The sequence below is a fragment of the Anser anser genome, assembly GCF_964211835.1.
Source record: "Anser anser genome assembly, chromosome: 6".
Taxonomy (NCBI): Eukaryota; Metazoa; Chordata; class Aves; order Anseriformes; family Anatidae; genus Anser; species Anser anser.
The window spans coordinates 12,810,034-12,829,524 of NC_139726.1; the positions used below are offsets into that span (position 1 = coordinate 12,810,034).

Sequence of the window (19,491 nt, forward strand, 5' to 3'; positions counted from 1 at the left end):
AGAAAAATTTTTTTTTTCTTCTTTTCAAATTGGTTAATTCATTCAGAAAAAAAAATATATATATAGTCTTTAACACACATAGGCTCTTTTACATTTAAAAAAAAAAAAAGAACAACAACAGCAACAAATGTAACCATGCTGAATTAATTTTCAGTTGTGATATCAACTAAGAGAAAAGCAAATAACTTGGAAGGTGCAGGAGGAGAGAATACCCTATTGACACATTACAAGAGAAGAGCAGGAAGCACAAATGTACCCCTGCTGGATCACTCTTGGTTTTGTTAGTTTCATGAATCAGGCTAGTTGCAACTACAAAAAGAAATTCCTATATTTATAATCCAGAAAGCTGGTAGTTAGGTAGTGTCAAAGTTTTTATAAGAAAATGTGGCAATTTGAGATAGTTGTGCAGTTGGTGCAAACGACTTCTGAACCAAGCACTTCTTGATTTTTTTATATTATTTCTTACTAATAAGCTCTGGATGAATGTTTTACACTAATATTTTTCATTGAGTATAGTCATTCCAATGGACTCTGTGAAGTTATTTTCCTGGTGTGCATTTTGTGCTTTTCCTCCCGTTGAGGATTTTAAGAAAGAAGAATACTGGTTAATAACTCCCTATTAAACCTGGAAGCTTTTTTTTTTTTTTTAAATGATCTCTGCATATTGCCAATTAATCTGAGTTTATTAGTAAATCTGAATTATAATCTGTGTTTTCATTTGATTACTACTCTTTAACTACAACACAGAGAGACTCTTCCCTGCTAAAAAATGCAATGAAAATTAAAGCTAAGAAATATACCGTGGGGTTTGTTGTTGGTTTTTTTTTTTTTTTCCTTCAAGACAGCAGGAAATATATATACAACAATTTGACAGACAGTAATTGCTCTAAAGGAACATGAAAATAAGAGACAGTTTAAATGAATGATATTTACATGGACAAGATGTTTATTTTTACATTGAATTATTTGCCATATGCAGTTATGTGAAATGGATCCAATTTAAATTCCCTGAATGAAGTCTACCCACACATAACATATTGTTCAAGATCATGGTGGATTTTCCACTGAACAAACCATGAACATAGCAATACCATCTTAATTATGTTGCTGTAGGACATGAAAATATCAAAAGGATAAATTTAATCCCTTCCATGCAGCTTGAATAACTGCATTCAGGGAAGAGGAAATGAGATTAGGGAAGAAAGGAATCTCCCACACTAGAGGTACTTATTGCCAGTCTTTTGTTTGTCTCAATTTTACTCATACAATGGCCCATCACAATAACATACAAATTCCTAAGGAAAACAAGAAGTATTGCATTTTCTTATGCCACAAAAAGCTGGAGAAAGAATCATGGATTTAAAGATTGGAAATTTCATCAAAATATTTCTTATGTTCGAAACCTGAAATGCTGCATAGGATGTATTGATTGTGAGATTCCAAAATAAGAGAAACACGGGTCAAAACTGAGAATGACTTGGAAAGAGAATCTTCCCTGAGATTGCTCAAGACATCAGTGTCTCATGTTCTGAATCTAAACTAGGCACCAGGATGCTGTGCTTAACCAAGAGTTTAGGGCACTTAAAACACACAAATTTCTAATAGATAATTATATATTACATATATACAGATATATGAGAAATAGATATGTATTTATGAACATAACTTTTCCCATTTGCTGTTTTATTCCCTTATTGATAGTACTGGTAGTATCCACTTTTTGCCTTTTCCTAAATTTATGTTAAAAAATGATATGAGCTGCAGAATATCAAAAACCAGCTACAAAAATAAAAGGGGAAGAAAGGCAGCAGAAAACAAATTCTTACGGGCTCTGTTGAAGGGGGTTTGCAGTTCCATGTCTATAGCAGAAATCCAAAAGCAAATACAGAAACCCTAGAATGAACTTGTCTATTTACAGTCAGAGCATCATGAGAGAAGGGATTTGGGACATCTTGCATGGATTTTCTTCAATGAAAAATTTTATTTCAGTTCCAGACACAGCATAGCTGCTTCAGACACACAATTCATAACATCAAAATGACTGAAGAGAGGTAATTAGACATATAAAGACCTAAATAACAGAAAAGAAATATTTGGCATAGTTTGATCTCTCTCCTTGCCTTTGATGGTACTTTAAAAGTAAAGCCCATGAGATTATTAGTAACGGATGGTAAGACCCCTCAAAGTCTCTCCATATCAGTAAACATGTACCCAATTTAAAGAGGGACTTCTTTAGAGGCTAGTAGAATAGATCCTTTTTTAGTGTTGTCTGAGCAACTAGTTACCACTAGTATTTACAGTTTTTCTCAATCAAATTGCTATATACACAGCCTTTCTTGAAAGCCACTCAGAATTTTTTAATATCATTTTTAATGTAATTTTTTAGTGTCAGATGTGGCTACCTTTTACTATCCTCGCACTGAATGTCTCATTTGCAAAATGTACAGGTTAAACTTAGTGAACGCGATCACAACTTCTCAAATTAGACAACTAGCTCTGAACTTAAAGACAGACACATGTGGAGCAGAAATAACTATCTTTATCTTCCCAAAACTCACTTCTACCATCATGAATCTGTATTAAAAACATACTATCTGTTCTTTCTAGGAACACTAACTTGAATTAATACAGTTGAAACCAAACAAGCTCCTACTGAAGCAAACAGGGAGATTATGTCAGTACAAACCTAGGAAGAGAAATGAAAACAGATGCTCAGTGCATTGCCACTTTTCATACTTAATAGGCTGAGTGTTCCAGCAACAGTATCTGTTAATAGGTTTAATTACAGGTGATGTGAAGTTTTTAAGAACTCATTAGAAGAGAATTACATTTATCACCCAACAATTTGAATGTGCAAGTTCCTCAAAAATGAGCTGAAGTCAAACATTTACCAAAGCAGGGTCATGCTTTTTTGCTTGGCTACAGCAAAACAGGTAAAAAGCAGGTGTTTGTTTGATAGGAACCCCAGGTGAAGGGGAAGAAGAATTGTGCTTCAGAGCAGGTCTCAGAACTATCTGAGGACACCTATTACTCCTCAGAGATAAACAGTCCCAAGGCATTTAGCCAGTGTGATAATTAGGGTCAACTTTATTCTTGTATATAATCTTTATGTATTTTTAATGCATAAGACTAGGAGGCAATCATGCATATTAAAAAAAAGAATAAAAAATAAAAAGACAACAATCCACTTCCACTAGTTTCATGGAAAATACAAAGCTCTCCAGAATTACGGATCTTACCTACTGAGTTAGTTTCCTATGGTGTGGGCAAACAACCTCCTCTAAGCCTCATTGGCTGAAGATGACATTTGTTCCGACAACTTGTCACTACTTGCTAACATGATATTACTTCTCCTTTACTGGGCAAAAAGGCTCTTGCTCCTCCCCTACGGTCTGTTTCAGCCCAACTCAATTGGTGCTGCTCAGGGAAGCTCAGTGAGCCCAGATAGGTTGAACCTGATGAGGTGAAACTCTCACAAATCCCTCCAGCTGCGCAGTTGTGAGAAGGACAGTGTCCAGGGGCATATATAAAAAAATTAAAGGTGCTGGTGTCTCCAGAAGGCACAGCTGTTTATATTATAAATGTCTGTTCAGTGCATTAGATGGTAATGATGAACTGAAAAGAAAAAAAAAAAAAGGTACAAGGTTGTGTGTGAATAATTAACTGATATTCTGTCCGTGGCTCTGCCCCTCCTTTTTTGCAAGGGTCAAGGCAATTAATCTATTTCCTTCTGTATAAAAAGGGGATTAACAACATTTGTTAATTTACCTTAGAGCTACAGAAATGGTTAGTTAATATCTGTGTTGTAATATGAGTATGTCAAATGGGCAATAAAGACTAAGTATGCTTCCTACCTCCATCAAGAGGCAGCTCACACCCACCTGTAATGTATGAAATATGTATTTAACATTTTAAAGTTTCCTTTATAAATCACTCCCATTTGTCCAGAGGAACCCAGATGGGATCTTGAAAAGCCCTTACTCACAGACATGCAAAGCCCATGAATGTGGATACTGAAGCAAAACTTAATATATCTGAGCAGGAATTTAAAATTTTCATGAAATCTGCTGCTGTCAGTTTTAGAGGAAGGAGTAAACCATCAGTTTTTGAGCCATAACCATGAACTTTATCATGATGAAGACAGTTCTTTACTCCTGTTTGTCTCATTGTTTCATTTGGGAATTCTCACCCTCCCACCCCCACCCCCTCAAAAAATTAGAAAGAAAAAGGGAAAATTTGAGCTCAGATTCTCTACTGTGTAAAATACAAGTGAACTTGCCTAAAGTCAACCTTTGTTGCCATCATTATAGGATCCTTTTTATGGCCAACCAGCTAATAAATAAATATATAGAATGTAGTAGCCTTTCATCTAATGGAAACTTCCTGTATATTGTTCCAAAACTACTTTTGCGTTAATGAAACTGTTATTACTAGCCACAGCCTAAGTGCAATTAATGTAAATGCCATGAAGATTCTACCCATATTTTTTCCACAACTTAATTAGCATGGTGAGAGCTTTAATAGCTCTGCACCTCTTTTCCCTAAATGAAGAAAATCTCATTGTCCTTGTAATTCTTACTTTCATTACAACAGCAGCATGAGAGATGGATTAGGTCCCTAATGAGCCTTTCGAATGAACAGCCCCATGAACTTGCAGAGGCATTGTAGTGAGAAATGTACATTAGTTAGGCTTTGGCCTTTACAAATTAGCAAAAATTCAACATGAAATTCTCGCCCCCCCCCCCCCCATTATGTTTTGAAATGCATGATGTTGAGGAAGTGGGGAGAAAAGAGTCTCAAGAGCAACTGCATCAAAGCATAGTATCTGTTAACATCTATGTTCTTTAGCATCCTTTTTTTTTTTTTAAGACTACTACAAAGATTTTACATCTCATTAAGCTAAAACTATGCATTAAGTATCTTCTTGTTATTTTATTTATCTGTTTTTAAGGATACAGATCCTCATATAGCCACAAAAGCAAACACTATGAGCAGGGCCAAGAGCATGCTGGTTTTTGTATTATTGAGAACTTCTGCTCATGTTAGAAGTTCAAGTTGGAACAGAACCCTTAAGTCTTACTGAAAATCTGCAGGATTTTACATGTGTGATTTAATGTCTGTCAAGCTATGCAACAGGGGAACATCAGGAGCAGATTGAAAAAATTCTGCTTTCTTAACCTTTAAAGCAAGCCACTAGAAAGATCAGGCATAGAAGTAACCTTGAAATAGGAATTTGTCTTACAGTGTGACCTCTGAAATCTTATTAACCCAGTTTCCTCCCCCCCACATGCGTTGGTGGCTGAATTTCACTGAATCAGAATGTGTGCAATGCTTCGATCTCATATCTAAATCCCACATTCTGACCTAAAACTTCTTTAGCATTGTAACAGTGCTTAAACTTTTCTTTAATATTTTCTTTCTCCATATTTTCATCTGCAAAACTGAATCTAACAGCTGTACTTTAAAAAGCAATTTGCAGAGCTGTCAAGTTCATAGTAAATCTTGCATGCAACTGAAGGGAGAACATCTCTAATTAGAAAAGAAGATGCTACAAAAGCGTACTGTGATGGAAGTCCGGAAGTGTTTTTCTTTTCTTCTTTATTTCTATTTTTTTTTTTTTGAAATTTCCTTCAGGTTTATCTTAATCCTTCAGAAGTGTGTATATATATATATATGTATATATTATTTCTCCTGCATGTTTTATCACCATCCTGTGATAAGTTACCAGATCCACAGAACTCTATTGAACAACGAAGTCATGTTAAGTGACTGCAAATAGCAATTGCAAAAGGTTCCAGTTATGACTCACATAAAACTTGCCAATTGCAAAATATGAAAAAGCATAAACCACATTTTGTCACTATTGTGAGGAATAACAACTGTATTCTGACATTAAAGGAAATGATAATATCCAACAGTTCTGATGATGCACAGCTTGGACCATGGCTGGGGAATTTCTCAGCATGCCTCCCATCAACATCTATTCCAGTGGTCTCCAGACTTCTTAAAACTAAAAGATTATCAACCCTTGTATATTATAAACTGTTGATTCATAATCATTTGAGCAAGCAATAGCAGGAGGGCACAAAATAGCATCAAAGAACTGATCATAACCAATGGGTAAGTACATTTATTTAACAGGATTCTGTGGACAAAGAGCAGAACGCACCTGCTGGTCTACCAGATCGGTATATGAACAACTGCTCCTGCTCGTCTATCAGAGCTTTTTTTATTTCCTCACCTTTTTTCTTTTGCTATATTTGTAAGCTAAATATGATTTTTTCCATATGTTTATACAGCAATGTAACTTCTTTTGTAGTGCAGTATGTCTGAATACACCTGTTCATGTTATTATGAATATTCATAATGTATTGTTTATATTCATACTATAGAAGATGTGTGAATGAAAAATAGGTGTGGGTAGAGGTAAAGACTCAGAAATGTACATGAAAATAAAACCCAGAATATATTCTGGAAGGATTCTTTGCACTACTTTGAGCATTCCTCGGTGTATGCATGGTCAGCACCTATTGATGGAAAAACTGCTTAAAAGAAAGTTTTTCTCTTGAAATAATTTCTGCAGCTGCAAAGAGGAAAGCTTCACCTTGGCAGAGAAGACGAGATGACAAGGGTGTCCCTAGGGGAACGGCTGATGCTGATTTTTGTGATGCACTCTTTCCCACAAGGAAATTACCGGTGAGCAGCATGACAGCCATCACCAGGGCCAGACCCCTGTGCCTTTAGCCCTTCGTTTGCATTTCTATCCCTCTGCGCTGGTCTCTACAGACAAGGGCAGGGCCCGTCTTCAGAAGTTCAATCCTGACTACTGAAAAGATGTAACAGCAGGATGAAACATGCAGGAACTCAAAGGAGGATTACAGAAAACTGTGCAAAGACCCTGGCCCATGAGGCTTTGAGATCCATGCAAGGTCAAAGTCTCCACACACAGCGTTGGTGAAGCTGCTTCAGCACAATCCCACCATGGTGAGCCTGGAGGTGGACCTGGCAGTGTGCCCACCTCTTCTCCCTGAAACACCTATGGAATCCCAAAAAGGTTCCCAGCCTGACAAACTTCTGTTTGTTTGCAGATAAATTACAACAAATAACTTTTTAAAGTAGTGAAAAAAAGAGTGGCTAATAAATCTCCCCATGTTTCCACATCATCCTTAACAGACAGGTTATTTCCTCAGGCCTACTTTGTCATTCCAGCATGTAACTAAAATTTCAGCAATCTCCACATTAAAAAGAATTTTTCACAGTCTTCTCTGGGTCCCTAGAAAAAGTCTGTCATCCCATCAGGGCATGCCTGTGTGCCTGATAACTGCTCTTCTAGTGGGTGGCTTGTGATATTTCCAGATAAATGATTGTACTTTGCCGGCAGAATCTCCACCTGCTCGTCCCTGTCCTTCCCTCCAGCCGGCTCAGCACAGAGTCAGGACAAGGGAATTACAACAAGGTAGTGTTCAACGGTGCAGTCAAGCCACATTTTACAGATCATGAGAAAATCATCCATACAACTAATGGATGAAATCCATCCAAGATTTAGAATTTCATTGTTTTTACGCAGCACAGTAAGAATTGAAAACGTCTTAACAAATGAGCGTGGTTTAAAGTGGCCTGAAAATAAAAGATGAATTGATACAACTGCTGGCAGCTGTTTCAAAATTAGCTCCAAGCACCAAGCATGTATCAGGAGAACCAGCTTTTAATCAGGGGAAAATAATTTTCTGTTGGGGAAAGGTTTTGGAAATGTAATTACAACACTATCCATTTACCCTGATAAAGGCTTCCTAAGCGATAAGATGCAACCTGGCAAGAAGACCTCATTTCATCCCAAGCTTGAGATTACAACCTAATATAGAATTTAACGTCTAAGGAAGATGCTTTACTGAGCTTTCTGAATAGGTGATTGGTTTCCTGTTACCCTCTGAAAAGGTGACAATGTGTTTTAGAGCAACAGCACTTACTCCTCACTAGGGGTTGAAGAGTAATGCGAGGGACAAAACGCTGAATGCAGGCAGTATTTAAAGAGTAGCTTCTTAGTTCAACAAAATGAAAGGTTTTATCTCACATACGTTGTTATCAAGTCTGTGGGAACTTTGCCTTTAATTTAAAAAATAATTACGATAATTAAAAGAAAAAAGAGTTGTGCTTATATGATCTTAGCCACCTAGAAAGGTTCCTTAAAGAAAGTATCTAAGTATTGGCGAAGAGATAAATGGCAGTTCTCAACTACATTTCCTCAATATTGTAACAGGCTAGAGTGAATACTGTTACCCAAACATCTAACTAGTCAGACAAACACACAAAACCTTTTCTTGAAGATCCTCTTCAAACAAAGCAGAAAAGTAAGCAATTCATATTCTTCACGCCTACTAGGACACCAATTCTAAAATTCAGACCCAAATATTATATTATAATATAATATAATATTATATTATATAATATTATATTATATAATATTATAATATAATATAATAATAATATAATATATTATATATATTTTCATAATAAATTGTATTTGTGTATGTGCACCAAGAGCACCATTAGGCTCCTTTGTTCATATATACAGGGACAGCTACAAGGTTCAGTGCCCTCTAAGGCAGAGCCAGGCAGGGCACCCGACTGCAGCCCTAACAGACAGCTTGATTCCAGCGTGGCATTGACTACTGGCCCCCATCTGGCAGGTAAGTGACAAATAGCCACATGAGGCACAGAGAAAACCTCTCCCCAGTCTCACCTCCAGGCAAACACACGTAGTCAGACCCTGTTATGCCACGTAAAAGCAAAGTCAATGCAGGAATCTCAGCTATAATCAGTCATCACGGGAACTTTTGACTGGGATACTTAATGGTGTGAAATAAAACTGTTTTAGAGTAATGTATCCTAGTGCATCCCAGTTTAATTAGTAATATCATCTCTTTCGGCAAGCTTTTATAAATCATGCTTCAATTAATTAAGTTTATACCTGTCTAAACATGGATGCTTCATGAGTTCATGTATTACTCCTGAAAGAAGTGTGCATTGGTATGGGCAGAGGAAATATCTCCAGGAGATATTAAACTCTTTCTGCTAGAAGACTGGCTCAGCATTTGCGATGTATTCAGAGAAGTGGTTGTAAAGGCTACTCTTTTTTCTGGATTTATTTTGCCTCAATGGATTGCGTGAGACCTTGCAAGTTAAGATTTTTTCTAATTGGTTGCTCACATACTGATTTTGAAGTAGAAACCAGAAAGGGCTAGGCATCTCAGGCTTTGCATAACTCGTTGCCAGCAATTTGCTGTATATTCTCAAATGTATGAAAGCTGAGAAAAATCCACTGTGCATCCACAGAGGTCTTCACAGTGCTGACAACAGTAAAACCAAATAGTTTCCTTTGGCAGAAGACCTAAACAGATATAACCTGGAAGATGTCCAAGAAAGCAGTATTAGTAGCACCAAAGTACATGGTGGAAGTCTGATGGAATCATTCTTCTGATCCACGACGTGCTTTTGAACCTGCTGTTCACTGCAATTCTCCTCCACTCTGCCAACGTGGGAGCAATTAAAAAAAAAATCTACTCGTTTGATCAAATATGAGTGCATTCCTTCTAGGCATCTGCCTTTTTTTTTTTTTTGAAAGCAAAAGTTATATGAAAGAGCTGAATATGCAGAAAAATATCTATATAAAATTATAATAAAAAAACATAATTCCCTTGACTTGAAATACTGTTGAGAGGTGTTTAAGGCCAGTTCATGGAGGCAGTGGCCAGTGGACCAAATGTGGCCTTCAGCTCCAGTCCTTAATAGTATTCTTTTCTTCCTATTATTGCTAGTGATTACCAACATATCTGTTAACGTGCCTCTCTGTGGAAGGTATTTGGGAAACTCTCTTTTCACCCCAGATCACATGCAACACAGACCTCAATACACAACCAAAGCCAGACAATGTCTGAAACGGTCCCTTCTCCATCAAAAATATGAATGAGCGTTTGATGCCTAAAGGGATATGAATTTATGGGTGAAGTGAAATGTCCTGCAATGTTTTAGAGGCAACACCCAGCCTACATAAAAAACAAGTATGAGGGTAAAAAAAAAAAAAAAAAGAAGGATCTTTCTGCAGCCATATGAGAGAATTTCTGCTGACGCCAGCTTGGACCCCTGTGCCAGCCTTATCATTTAGGGCTTTCCTTTGGCACACTTCCAGCCCTATCCCTGCTGCCCATTGTACCCTAAGTCCTTCTGCAGTTGATGTGCACCCCTTCTAAATACATTTCCCAAAACCAGTTGCATTTGTCTGTTCTAAGGGACTTTGTGATTCATATGATAGGAGGGAAGATTTAACCAAGCTGCTAAAGGATAATGTCATCTTTAGATCATGCTCATTATAATTCATAAGTATCTCTCCACTTGACAGGTCTTCAGTTGCAGTTTCAATCTCATGCTAGTTTTTTCTTGAGAGCCCTTTTCAATTTTCCACATTGCTAATAGAGCCTGAGGCTAAGGTAAAAATCATTTGGGCTTCTTGAAAGGATCAATAATTTTTATGCGCCATGCATTTTAGTATACACAGCATCACTGACACAAACGCTGTCCCTGCACTGATAAATATAACACATCAAATAACGTCAGAAGTTTCCGCAATTTTTTTTTAATTTGTTCAATAACTACCTGCAATTCCACACACAGAGAGCAGTGTTCTATTTAACAGACACCAAAAATTAAAAAAAAAAAAAAAAAAAAAGGTTGAAATGAAGTTACTGGAAGATTGATTGAATTTTTTTGCCAAGTATTGTCATTTTCTCTGCACCCTGGCTCACATGAGAGACTACACAGAGATAGAAGGTCTAACAGTTTCACTACTTTTAGTTTTTTCTATCAGCCTTTGCGATGGTATAAAGTTCATTCGGCTTTCCCTGTCACCCGTGCAAGCAGTCAAGGATATCTGATCAAGTGCTTAGATATGCTGTACTCAAACAGTTAGCTCAATAAATTATTCATTCAGCACCATGCAGAGCAAATTATATTTTAGGTGGACAGTTTTCTTGCTCACAGTTCATTCACTTACAAGACAAGCAAGAGACTGCAGTGAAAGAAAGGGAAGGAAAAGATCACTAATACAGAGCTGGTTTTCTCTCAATTTAAGGCTTCTAAGGAAAGTACTTATGAAGCCCATCGGGGTTAACAAACTGAGTGCTACTCTGCTGGTGTCTGTTTAACCCTTGCCAAGAGCATGTTACTTCACTTAAGGTATGTTGAAGCCTCTAAAAGACTGAAAGGAGATGCACACATTTCTCAGAGAAAGAAAGGCTGAAGGAACATTAATCACACGTTATAGCAAATGGGTTTTTACATGAAGAATTTTCTGAGACGTATCACAGAAACAGAGGTAGGGAAAAAGAGAAACACAGCAAACATTGAATCTCACGGTGTGTTTTTTATTTATTTTCTGCCCAAATATGCTCCTTTCTTTGCCTATGCCCTCCCTGCTACCATTTCCAATACAATTCAGACTGCCTCATCAACTCCCAGTGCTTATAATTTCCAATCTTCATTCTCCTTCACTGTATTCTTGAGATTGAATCTCTGAGAATCAGCACACATGGTCTGATCCTGTGAGCAGGTATTCTGTGCAGACACAGGAAAAAACAACAACGAATGTCAAGTGTTGATATGTTTGTACTTTGCATCTGCTGAATTGCTCTCAACTGTGCAGTGTTCAGCAGCGCAGACCACATGCAGTTGTGGTGACACGTCTGACTTTTACCACAACTGAAAAGACTTTGTCTAACTGAAAATGCTTCAGTGAAGAAAGCTGTAACGAAAGCATCTAAAGCTAGTCAAAAATTTCTTTACCCGTGGAAAATGTTTCCACTGGCCGTTTAGTAATCAAAGCCTTTCACAGAAATACTAGTTTTAATTAAATTTTGTTTAGAAAGAACCTAAGGAAAAAAGCTCCTATTTGAACAATGAAATATTTTTAAAAATTGACTACAGCTCATCCCAGATGGAAACATCAAAATGTTCCACTGACTCATAAGTTTCTTATTTTTCCCCGGTGTGGGGAGAAAGGAAGAGAAAGGAGAAAATAAGAAATGGGGACAGAAATGGAATCCATATTCAGAGAACAGAATATGATACGGTATGTTGGGAGCCAGACCATTTCAATGAAACTGAAGCAAGTGCATTAATTAAACCATCTCAATATGAACATTGCCCAAAACAATTTTTTAACTTGTCATCAGGCAGGGAAGCTAATTACCCTTTCCCCGCAGCTTTTCTAGCCTGCTGTACGACAAGTGATAGACCAGTCTCTAACCTGCTGGAGGCTTCTCATATGCTGGAAGGGAGAGCTGTCCTTTAGCGTTTGGATCCGGAAGCACTTCCCTACCTGGACGCATGCCTCTGTTTATCAGTGCTGGGAGGAGATTAACAGGCTCTGGGTGGCAGGAAAGGAAAATCCCTATTGGGAGAGAGCCAGGCTCTGAAGATGGGAAACACAGGTGTTGCCCACACCACTTAATTGGAAAAAGGGGGTAAGTGGAATAGTACCCAAATTGAGCTGGGAGCAACAGCGGGAGACTGAGCAGCAACCCACACTGTTCCATATCAAGCAGTGCACATAAGTTGTACTAATTGGAGGGTTATGAGCTACCTGGAGACCCACTTAGCCCCCAGTTTATGATGATCCTACTCTCCCTCCCAAGGAAAGTGTTGTAACTGTTCATTATGCTGATTGACAGCTCCCCTTCTCCCTAATGATTTAGATAAATCATTATCAGTGAGGTAATAATAAAATTCAGTGAGGTAAAATGTGAGCTAACCTGTGCTGCACACTTAGGTTATTTTTTCAGTTTACAAATGGAATTTGTCTCAGTTCACCACAACAGAAGTACAAGTAAACATCTTCTATCCTGTGGTTTGTGTTCTTCTGGCTGCATATTTCTTTTGCCTAAGTTATTACTTTGCAGCAAGCCTCAATCGTTGCTCCAAAGTTTTAGGAGACATGCCTTTAATAACTCCCACATTTACTCCTCACTTACTGTGCTACCACCCCTTCATCAGATCAGCTTTCTTTCATCATTGTTTCTGGGCTCATTATTCAACATTTAGCTGAACTGAAATGCATTTACCATTCATTAGGTATTTCTAAGCTGGAGGTGATCACATGATCCAATAGTTCTTGGATTTCATTGTAGCTTGTTATGTTCTCTGTTCTCATAGTTTAGTGGTATGTTTAAATTTGGCTTTGAATACCATTGTTGGAAGCAATTTGTATGAATAGCACAAATTGCAAGACATGAAAGATAATGCTGAGAAGCAAAAGGAATCTCTATAGCATCACCTGATCAAGCCAGCATGCTAAAATGATGCTGACAAATTTCCAGTCACTTTGCTGATACAAGACTGAATCCACTGTCTGATAAAAGGGGCTCAAGTCCATGGCTATTAGCAGGCTAAGTGGCAGAGACTCCTAGCATGATATGCATTACAGAGAAAGTAAAATAAATGTTAAAGAATAGAGGAGGAGAAGAAAAAAAAAATGCTTCTTTCCCCAAGTTTTTGAATGGTACATTTCCATTTGAATTGAAATTTTCATTTTTATTTTAAAAATTGAAACAGGTTTTGAAGTGAAGAACAATAATCAAGTCTTTCCTTCCTGCTTCTCTATTTCTCTCCCTCTAAATGGAGGGACTTTTTTTCTTTTTAAACTACTCCAGCTTTAAGAAAATTACAAATATAAGAAATGAAAAAGTGAAGGGAGGGAAAGCAAGGAAATAAAGGGAGGGAGAAGAGAAAGCCTAACTGTTTGGCTCTTTGAACTAAAAATAAAACTAAATGAAAAGTCTTCTTTTTATTAACAATCAAACTCATTTCTCAGTAACAAAACTTTTCATTCCATTCTATCAAACCTTTGCATATAAAAATACGTCAAGACATGCCTAACCTATTTCTCCAGTGGGACTCTGTGCATTGCAGAAATAATTACTGCTCTGCAGCTTTTTCTCTGCATATATTCCCTCTGTTAATGGCTTTTGGAGTCTATGTCCCTATGAAAGGGAAAAAGTGGGTTTTAAGCCACCTCTCCCCCCTCTTTCACATCTCCATTTACCTCTGCCTGAAATAGTTATCGTCAAGAAGTCATCAGAAATTCACATTTTGTTTTCAAGCAACATTTACATGCAACCTTCATCCTCCTCAGTTCTTTAATGGGGTGAATATTGCTCTGGGAGTCCTCATGCTGTGGGTAACAAGCTCCAGCCACAGAGTCTGAAGTTAGGACCTATCTCCACAGTAACATCTCCTGGACCTACAGCTCTGCACGCTTTATTCTAACATTAATTATCTGTTAATCTCTCTTTTTTTTTTTTTCTTCCCCCCCCAGACCTCAAGAGCTATTGAAGTTTTAGTTTGAGTTTCATGCTAAAATACTAAAGACAGAGCTTAAATAGGATATGGGGAAAAATATTCATACCAGTTCACTTCTGTAATTCAAATGGCAAACAGTTGAGATACTCCGTGATTTCTGTTTGGCCAGCTCACTTAGCAGAAGAAAAGTTCTGGAAATCCTACCACCATGCTGTTTTCTCCTTGTCAGAAATGCAACGAAAGAAGCCATCACTGGCCAAATATCACACTTTGAGTCATCCCTTGCATGGTCAATCTGCCAAGACACACAATACAGAACTGGAAACAACCAGGGGGAGAGATTATGGCAGTAACATTACTGATACCAATTGAGAAGTATTCCCCAATTCATACTGTGGTACTATGATGACACACATGCACACAAACCACTGGAGAAGACACTACACTCAAAAATCAAAATAATGCAAGATGATTTCTCTTATTGGCAGAGGATTCTTGTGCAGCTCCCTGTAGAGAATGCAAGGCAATGAGATTAGGGATGAAAAATAAGATACTGTATAAAGGCAGAAAAGCAAGCATGAGAGAGACATGAGGGTAGTTGCGGATCATTTCACTTTAGCCCTGTGTTTGCCAACAAGAACAAGCAAAGTAAGCCATAGGATATTTACAACCAATATGTATACGGGTATAGCACAAGGAAGGGCTCTGGCACAGTGTCTCTGAAGTGTTGGTTCGAGGCTCTTGCTTGTTCTTTGAGGCACAGTGTGTCAATGTGTTGATGTAGGCATGTGTGTGCTTATGAATATTCATGCAAGTCTGCTGGTTTTATATTGTATTTTCACTGTTCCAGTGTAGCAACTACTTTCTCATCGTGCAGACAGGAAAAAATGTGAATTTTTGAATTTTTCTGTCTGTTCATTTTCCTTAATAATAAACCTTGACTGTATTATAGACAATTACATATTTATAAACATGCTCCATTAGCAGAAATCTGATTCATATACTCATGTTTACACTACTATTTTGCATTAAAAAGAAAAAAAGAAGCCTCCTTTAAAAAAGAAAAAAAAAAGCTGCATATTGTATAAAAGAATCAGGTTACTTTTAAGGAGATCCAAAAGGCCATGTGAAAATTCTATCTTGTGAAAATTTTAATCTTGAACATGTGTTTGTTGTCCATCTGTTCTCCTCCCACTCCACTCTAAAACAATACGAATTGAAATAATAAAAAAAAGTTTGCAAAATAAGATTTTCATTCAGATCATTAGAATAGGAAACATGAAAATATTAGTTCAATAGCATTAATAACTTTTATATTATGTTAAAATATTCCCTGACAAATCTTGTGTGGCTTGACTGAGTCAGCATTTTAAGGAGTGTGTATGTGTGTGTGCGCGCGCGGAAATGTGATTAAAGCACTACCTTTACTCCCCTTACTTCTAAAAACCATGCAGGAAGTTCCAAAAGGAAGTGGGGCATAGAGCAACTTGGTAATTTGATCAAGGCCACACCAGCAATCTTTTTTTCTTAATCGTGTCGTTGTCCAGCTGGCACTCTAAATGCAGTAATTTAAAATCTGTTACCACATAAGACAACCATATATTTTTCACAGACAGAAAAAAAAAACGTAGATAGCTAATTCATGTCTTAGATTTAACTGCAAAATCTTTTACAACATTCTAATCCCATGAATTTAAAACCCAGCATCTGAATTTATTTTCATATGAGATACTACATGTAGCAAGTCCCACAGAAAGGCCCAGGCTCTGCTTCATAAAGAAGCAGTAGAAGAGACATAAAGAAACTCTCCTGTCTCCAGAGAAGCACATTGTATTCTATTAGCTTTGTACTTTTTTTTTTTTTTTTGGAACACAAGCACCTGAAAGCTACCACATAAGTAATTACCTACACTTCATAAATATGTACAAGTATATATATCATTATATATTCTTTATGCATATATATACACACACAGTCACACACTCACATATGTGTATACCGTTGAGCAAATACAAAGGCACTTGAAGGCAAATTAACTTTGAACATCAGGTTTTACAGGATTTTGGACCTCATGGCTTAGAAGAAAGGACTTTCCATAGCCAGATAAGCGATGGATATAGTAGATGGGTGCTAGATTGAAGCAGATAAAGCAGACTCTGCTTCCTCACTCAGAGCTGCTCATTTAGCCTGAAGATAAGCAAACCTGATCTGCAGTTTCAGATAAAACTGTATATTTTCCTTCTTCTAAATAGAGGTTGTGACTCTTTGTTTGGAAGGGGATTTTCCTGAAGTAAGTAGTATTGCTGGTGGTTTTCATTATTATTGTTATATCAAAAGATGCTCAGATCACTTCTTTCTCCTTTATGTAGACTTCACCATAAATCAACACCTCCCATCTTATCAACTACCTCTGATACTAGGGGGGCAGGACCGTATCTCTCAGCACAACACGGGGAGGCTGAAAACAGTATTTACTCTTGAGGTAACAAGATTCAGCCTCAGGCTGAACTTCAGGGAGCCTATTGTGGTAAGCCTGAAGGACACAGTGCACAATGTTAGTGCACCTAAAAAGTGATGAGAATTAAAGGGATTATGGGAGGAAAAGCAGTTCACCATTTAACTTAAGGATCAGTCATTGAATCAGAGGGCTGAACATCAGCAACAGAACTAGTGGGCCTTAAGACAAATTGAAAACTGAGAGAGAATGGACTAAATGGCAGCAGGGAAGGCAGAGATGTATCAGAGCCCATGCCCTGCACAAAGGTCCTTCTGGATCTGATCTTTCCTCTGAGACCTCTTAAGAGCACCCTGCTTTTTCTGGTCAGAAGTTGTAAGGTTAACTATGAAGCAAGATGAAATAAACATTGAGCCTGTGCTTTCCTACACAATTTCTTTGGTATTCTTAAAATAGGGCATAATATGTACAAAGAATCTGCCCCTCACACCCCAGAAAACGCCCTATGTATGAATTGTGTGGCGGAACGGGGAGAGTTTAATCAAAGCAGATTCCCTTAGCTAACCACAATGTCTTTTCCCTGGTATTGCAAAGCATGAGGGCCTTACTAGCCACCACTGGCTAGCTGAGGCGATCGACTGTAGGGCAGGGGGGCAGGGAAACGCGACGTGCGAAGCGTTTCCCGCGTCGAGGCAGCCCGCAGGCCTCGCGGGACCGGCTGACGGGGCTGGGGCGGAGCCGGGAGCGGCGGCCGTTCCCCCCTCACGTACAAAAGCGGCCCCCAGAGAGCACAAGCGGCCCGCAGCGCGGCGAGCAGGCCGTGGCGTGGCAGCGTGTCTAGAAGGGCGGGAGGTGGCCCCTCTGTCCCTGTAGTGACGATGAGCAGGCTGATACTGAAGTAAAAATGGCGTCCGCCCGCCGCACGTGCCAGGCTGAGACCAAAACCTAGACGAAGGGGCCAGGACCACCCATAGCAGATGCCTACAGGCAGACAGAGCCCCTGAGGACCGAAATAGCTTCCCAGACCCCCGGCTGTGGGGAACTCTAGAATCTGGAAGGTGCCCTAGGGCCCAAAGGCAGAATTGGGTGTTGTGGGTGCAAGTGGATGAGCTTTTTGAGCAAGTTGCTGTCTTGCGAGAGGAGCTCAACAGGCTGCGAAGCATCCAGGAATCTTGAGTGAGAGATTGATGCATTGTATCAAGCGCTGGCACAGGCTGAGCAACAGCCCTGCCTTAAGTCCTCACAAGGGAGTGGTAAGGGAGCGGTAAGGGAGCCTCCGACCTTGAATTGTCACAGGTGATGGACTCACAAGACAAGGGAAGCTGAACCCTCGTCTCTGCTCGGAGTAGAAGGAGGAATCTTCCCCCGTGCCCCCACAGTGTCCCTATGCAATAGATATGATGCTCTGAGTCTCAAAAAATGAGAGGATAACAACAACAACGGTAATGGTCAAGCCTCAGGAAAGAGCAACAGTATAAAGGTGGACCAGCAAACCACACATATAAGAACTGGTGCCACAAAAAAAAAAAAAAAAAGAAAAAAAACATGAAGGCTGTTGGTAACTGGAGATTCCTCTCCAGGAGGCACTGAAGCACTCCTTTGCCACCCAGACACTCTCTCTTGAGAAGTTTGTTGCCTGCCTGGGGCCTGCATTCGCAACACCACAAAGAGGTTACCAAACTTGGTTAGACCACATGACTACCCCCAGTTACTACTCTTTCATGTAAGGACAAATGAGGTTACAACAAGGAAACTACAAAACATCAAAAGGGACTTTATGTCCCTTGGAAAGATGTTGAGATTGGGAGCACAAGTAGGGTTCTCCTCAATCCTCCCAGTTGGAGACTGGCACCCAAGGAGGAGGCAACATCCAAATGAGGTGAATGATTGGCTGTGTAGCTGGTGCCATGCTCAGGGTTTTGGTTCTACAATCTCGGGCATTTTTCTGAGAGACCAGGAATGCTGACACCAGGTGGGGCACACCTGACAAAGTGGGGCAAGAGTGTCTGGGCAGCAAGCTGGCTGGACTCATTAGTAGGGCTTTAAACTAGACTTGGTGGAGGAAGGGGATGTACCAGTAAGAGATGCAAAAGAACCGGTGGATGCTAGTACTCTAGAAAACAACGGGGAGACACCTGTGAATCATCCCATAGGAATTGGGAATGACTCCTCTAAAAAGGTAATCCAGCCCATAGCCCAGCTGAAGTGCCTCTACACCAATGCATGCAGCATGGGGAATAAGCAAGAGGATTTGGAAGCCAAGGTGCAATTAGAAAAACTATGATCTAATTGCTATCATGGAGACGTGGTGGGACGAATCACACAACTGGAACACTGGAATGGAGTGCTACAAGCTTTACCAGAGAGATAGGCAGGGAAGGAGGGGTAGGGGTGTTGCCCTATGTGTTAAGAAGCGGATAGATTATGAAGAGTTGCCCCTGAAAAACAGCCATGAGCAGGTGGAGAACATGCGGGTAAAAATTAAGCATCAACCAATAAAGGGCACCTTGTGGTTGGGGTCTACTACAGGCCACGTGAACAAAGGGAGCCTTTTGATGAAGCCTTCTTGCTCCAGCTTCAAGAAGCTTCACGCTCATGGGCTCTCATCCTGCTGGGGGATTTCAAGTACCTGGATGTCTGCTGGGAAAACTACACAGCAGGCAGTAAGCAATCCAGGAGACTCCTGG

The 19,491-nt window shown here is 39.1% G+C and overlaps 1 protein-coding gene across 7 annotated transcripts in view; it reads right to left on the reverse strand.

Annotated features, from left to right (window-relative positions):
* The window catches only part of CNTNAP5 (contactin associated protein family member 5), a 290,859-nt gene that overhangs the window by 253,539 nt on the left and 17,829 nt on the right, over positions 1 to 19,491 (reverse strand). For 2 of the 7 annotated variants that reach the window (XM_083841973.1, XM_083841969.1), the window contains exon 1: positions 12,299 to 12,734. The exons of 4 other annotated variants lie outside the window; for them this stretch is intronic. In XM_083841973.1, coding sequence (XP_083698099.1) covers positions 12,299 to 12,587 — 289 coding nt within the window. In that variant the 5' untranslated portion in view covers positions 12,588 to 12,734. Of the gene's footprint in view, positions 1 to 12,298; positions 12,736 to 19,491 lie in introns of those variants that run through there. One more of the 7 variants, XM_083841968.1, reaches the window with a different exon arrangement.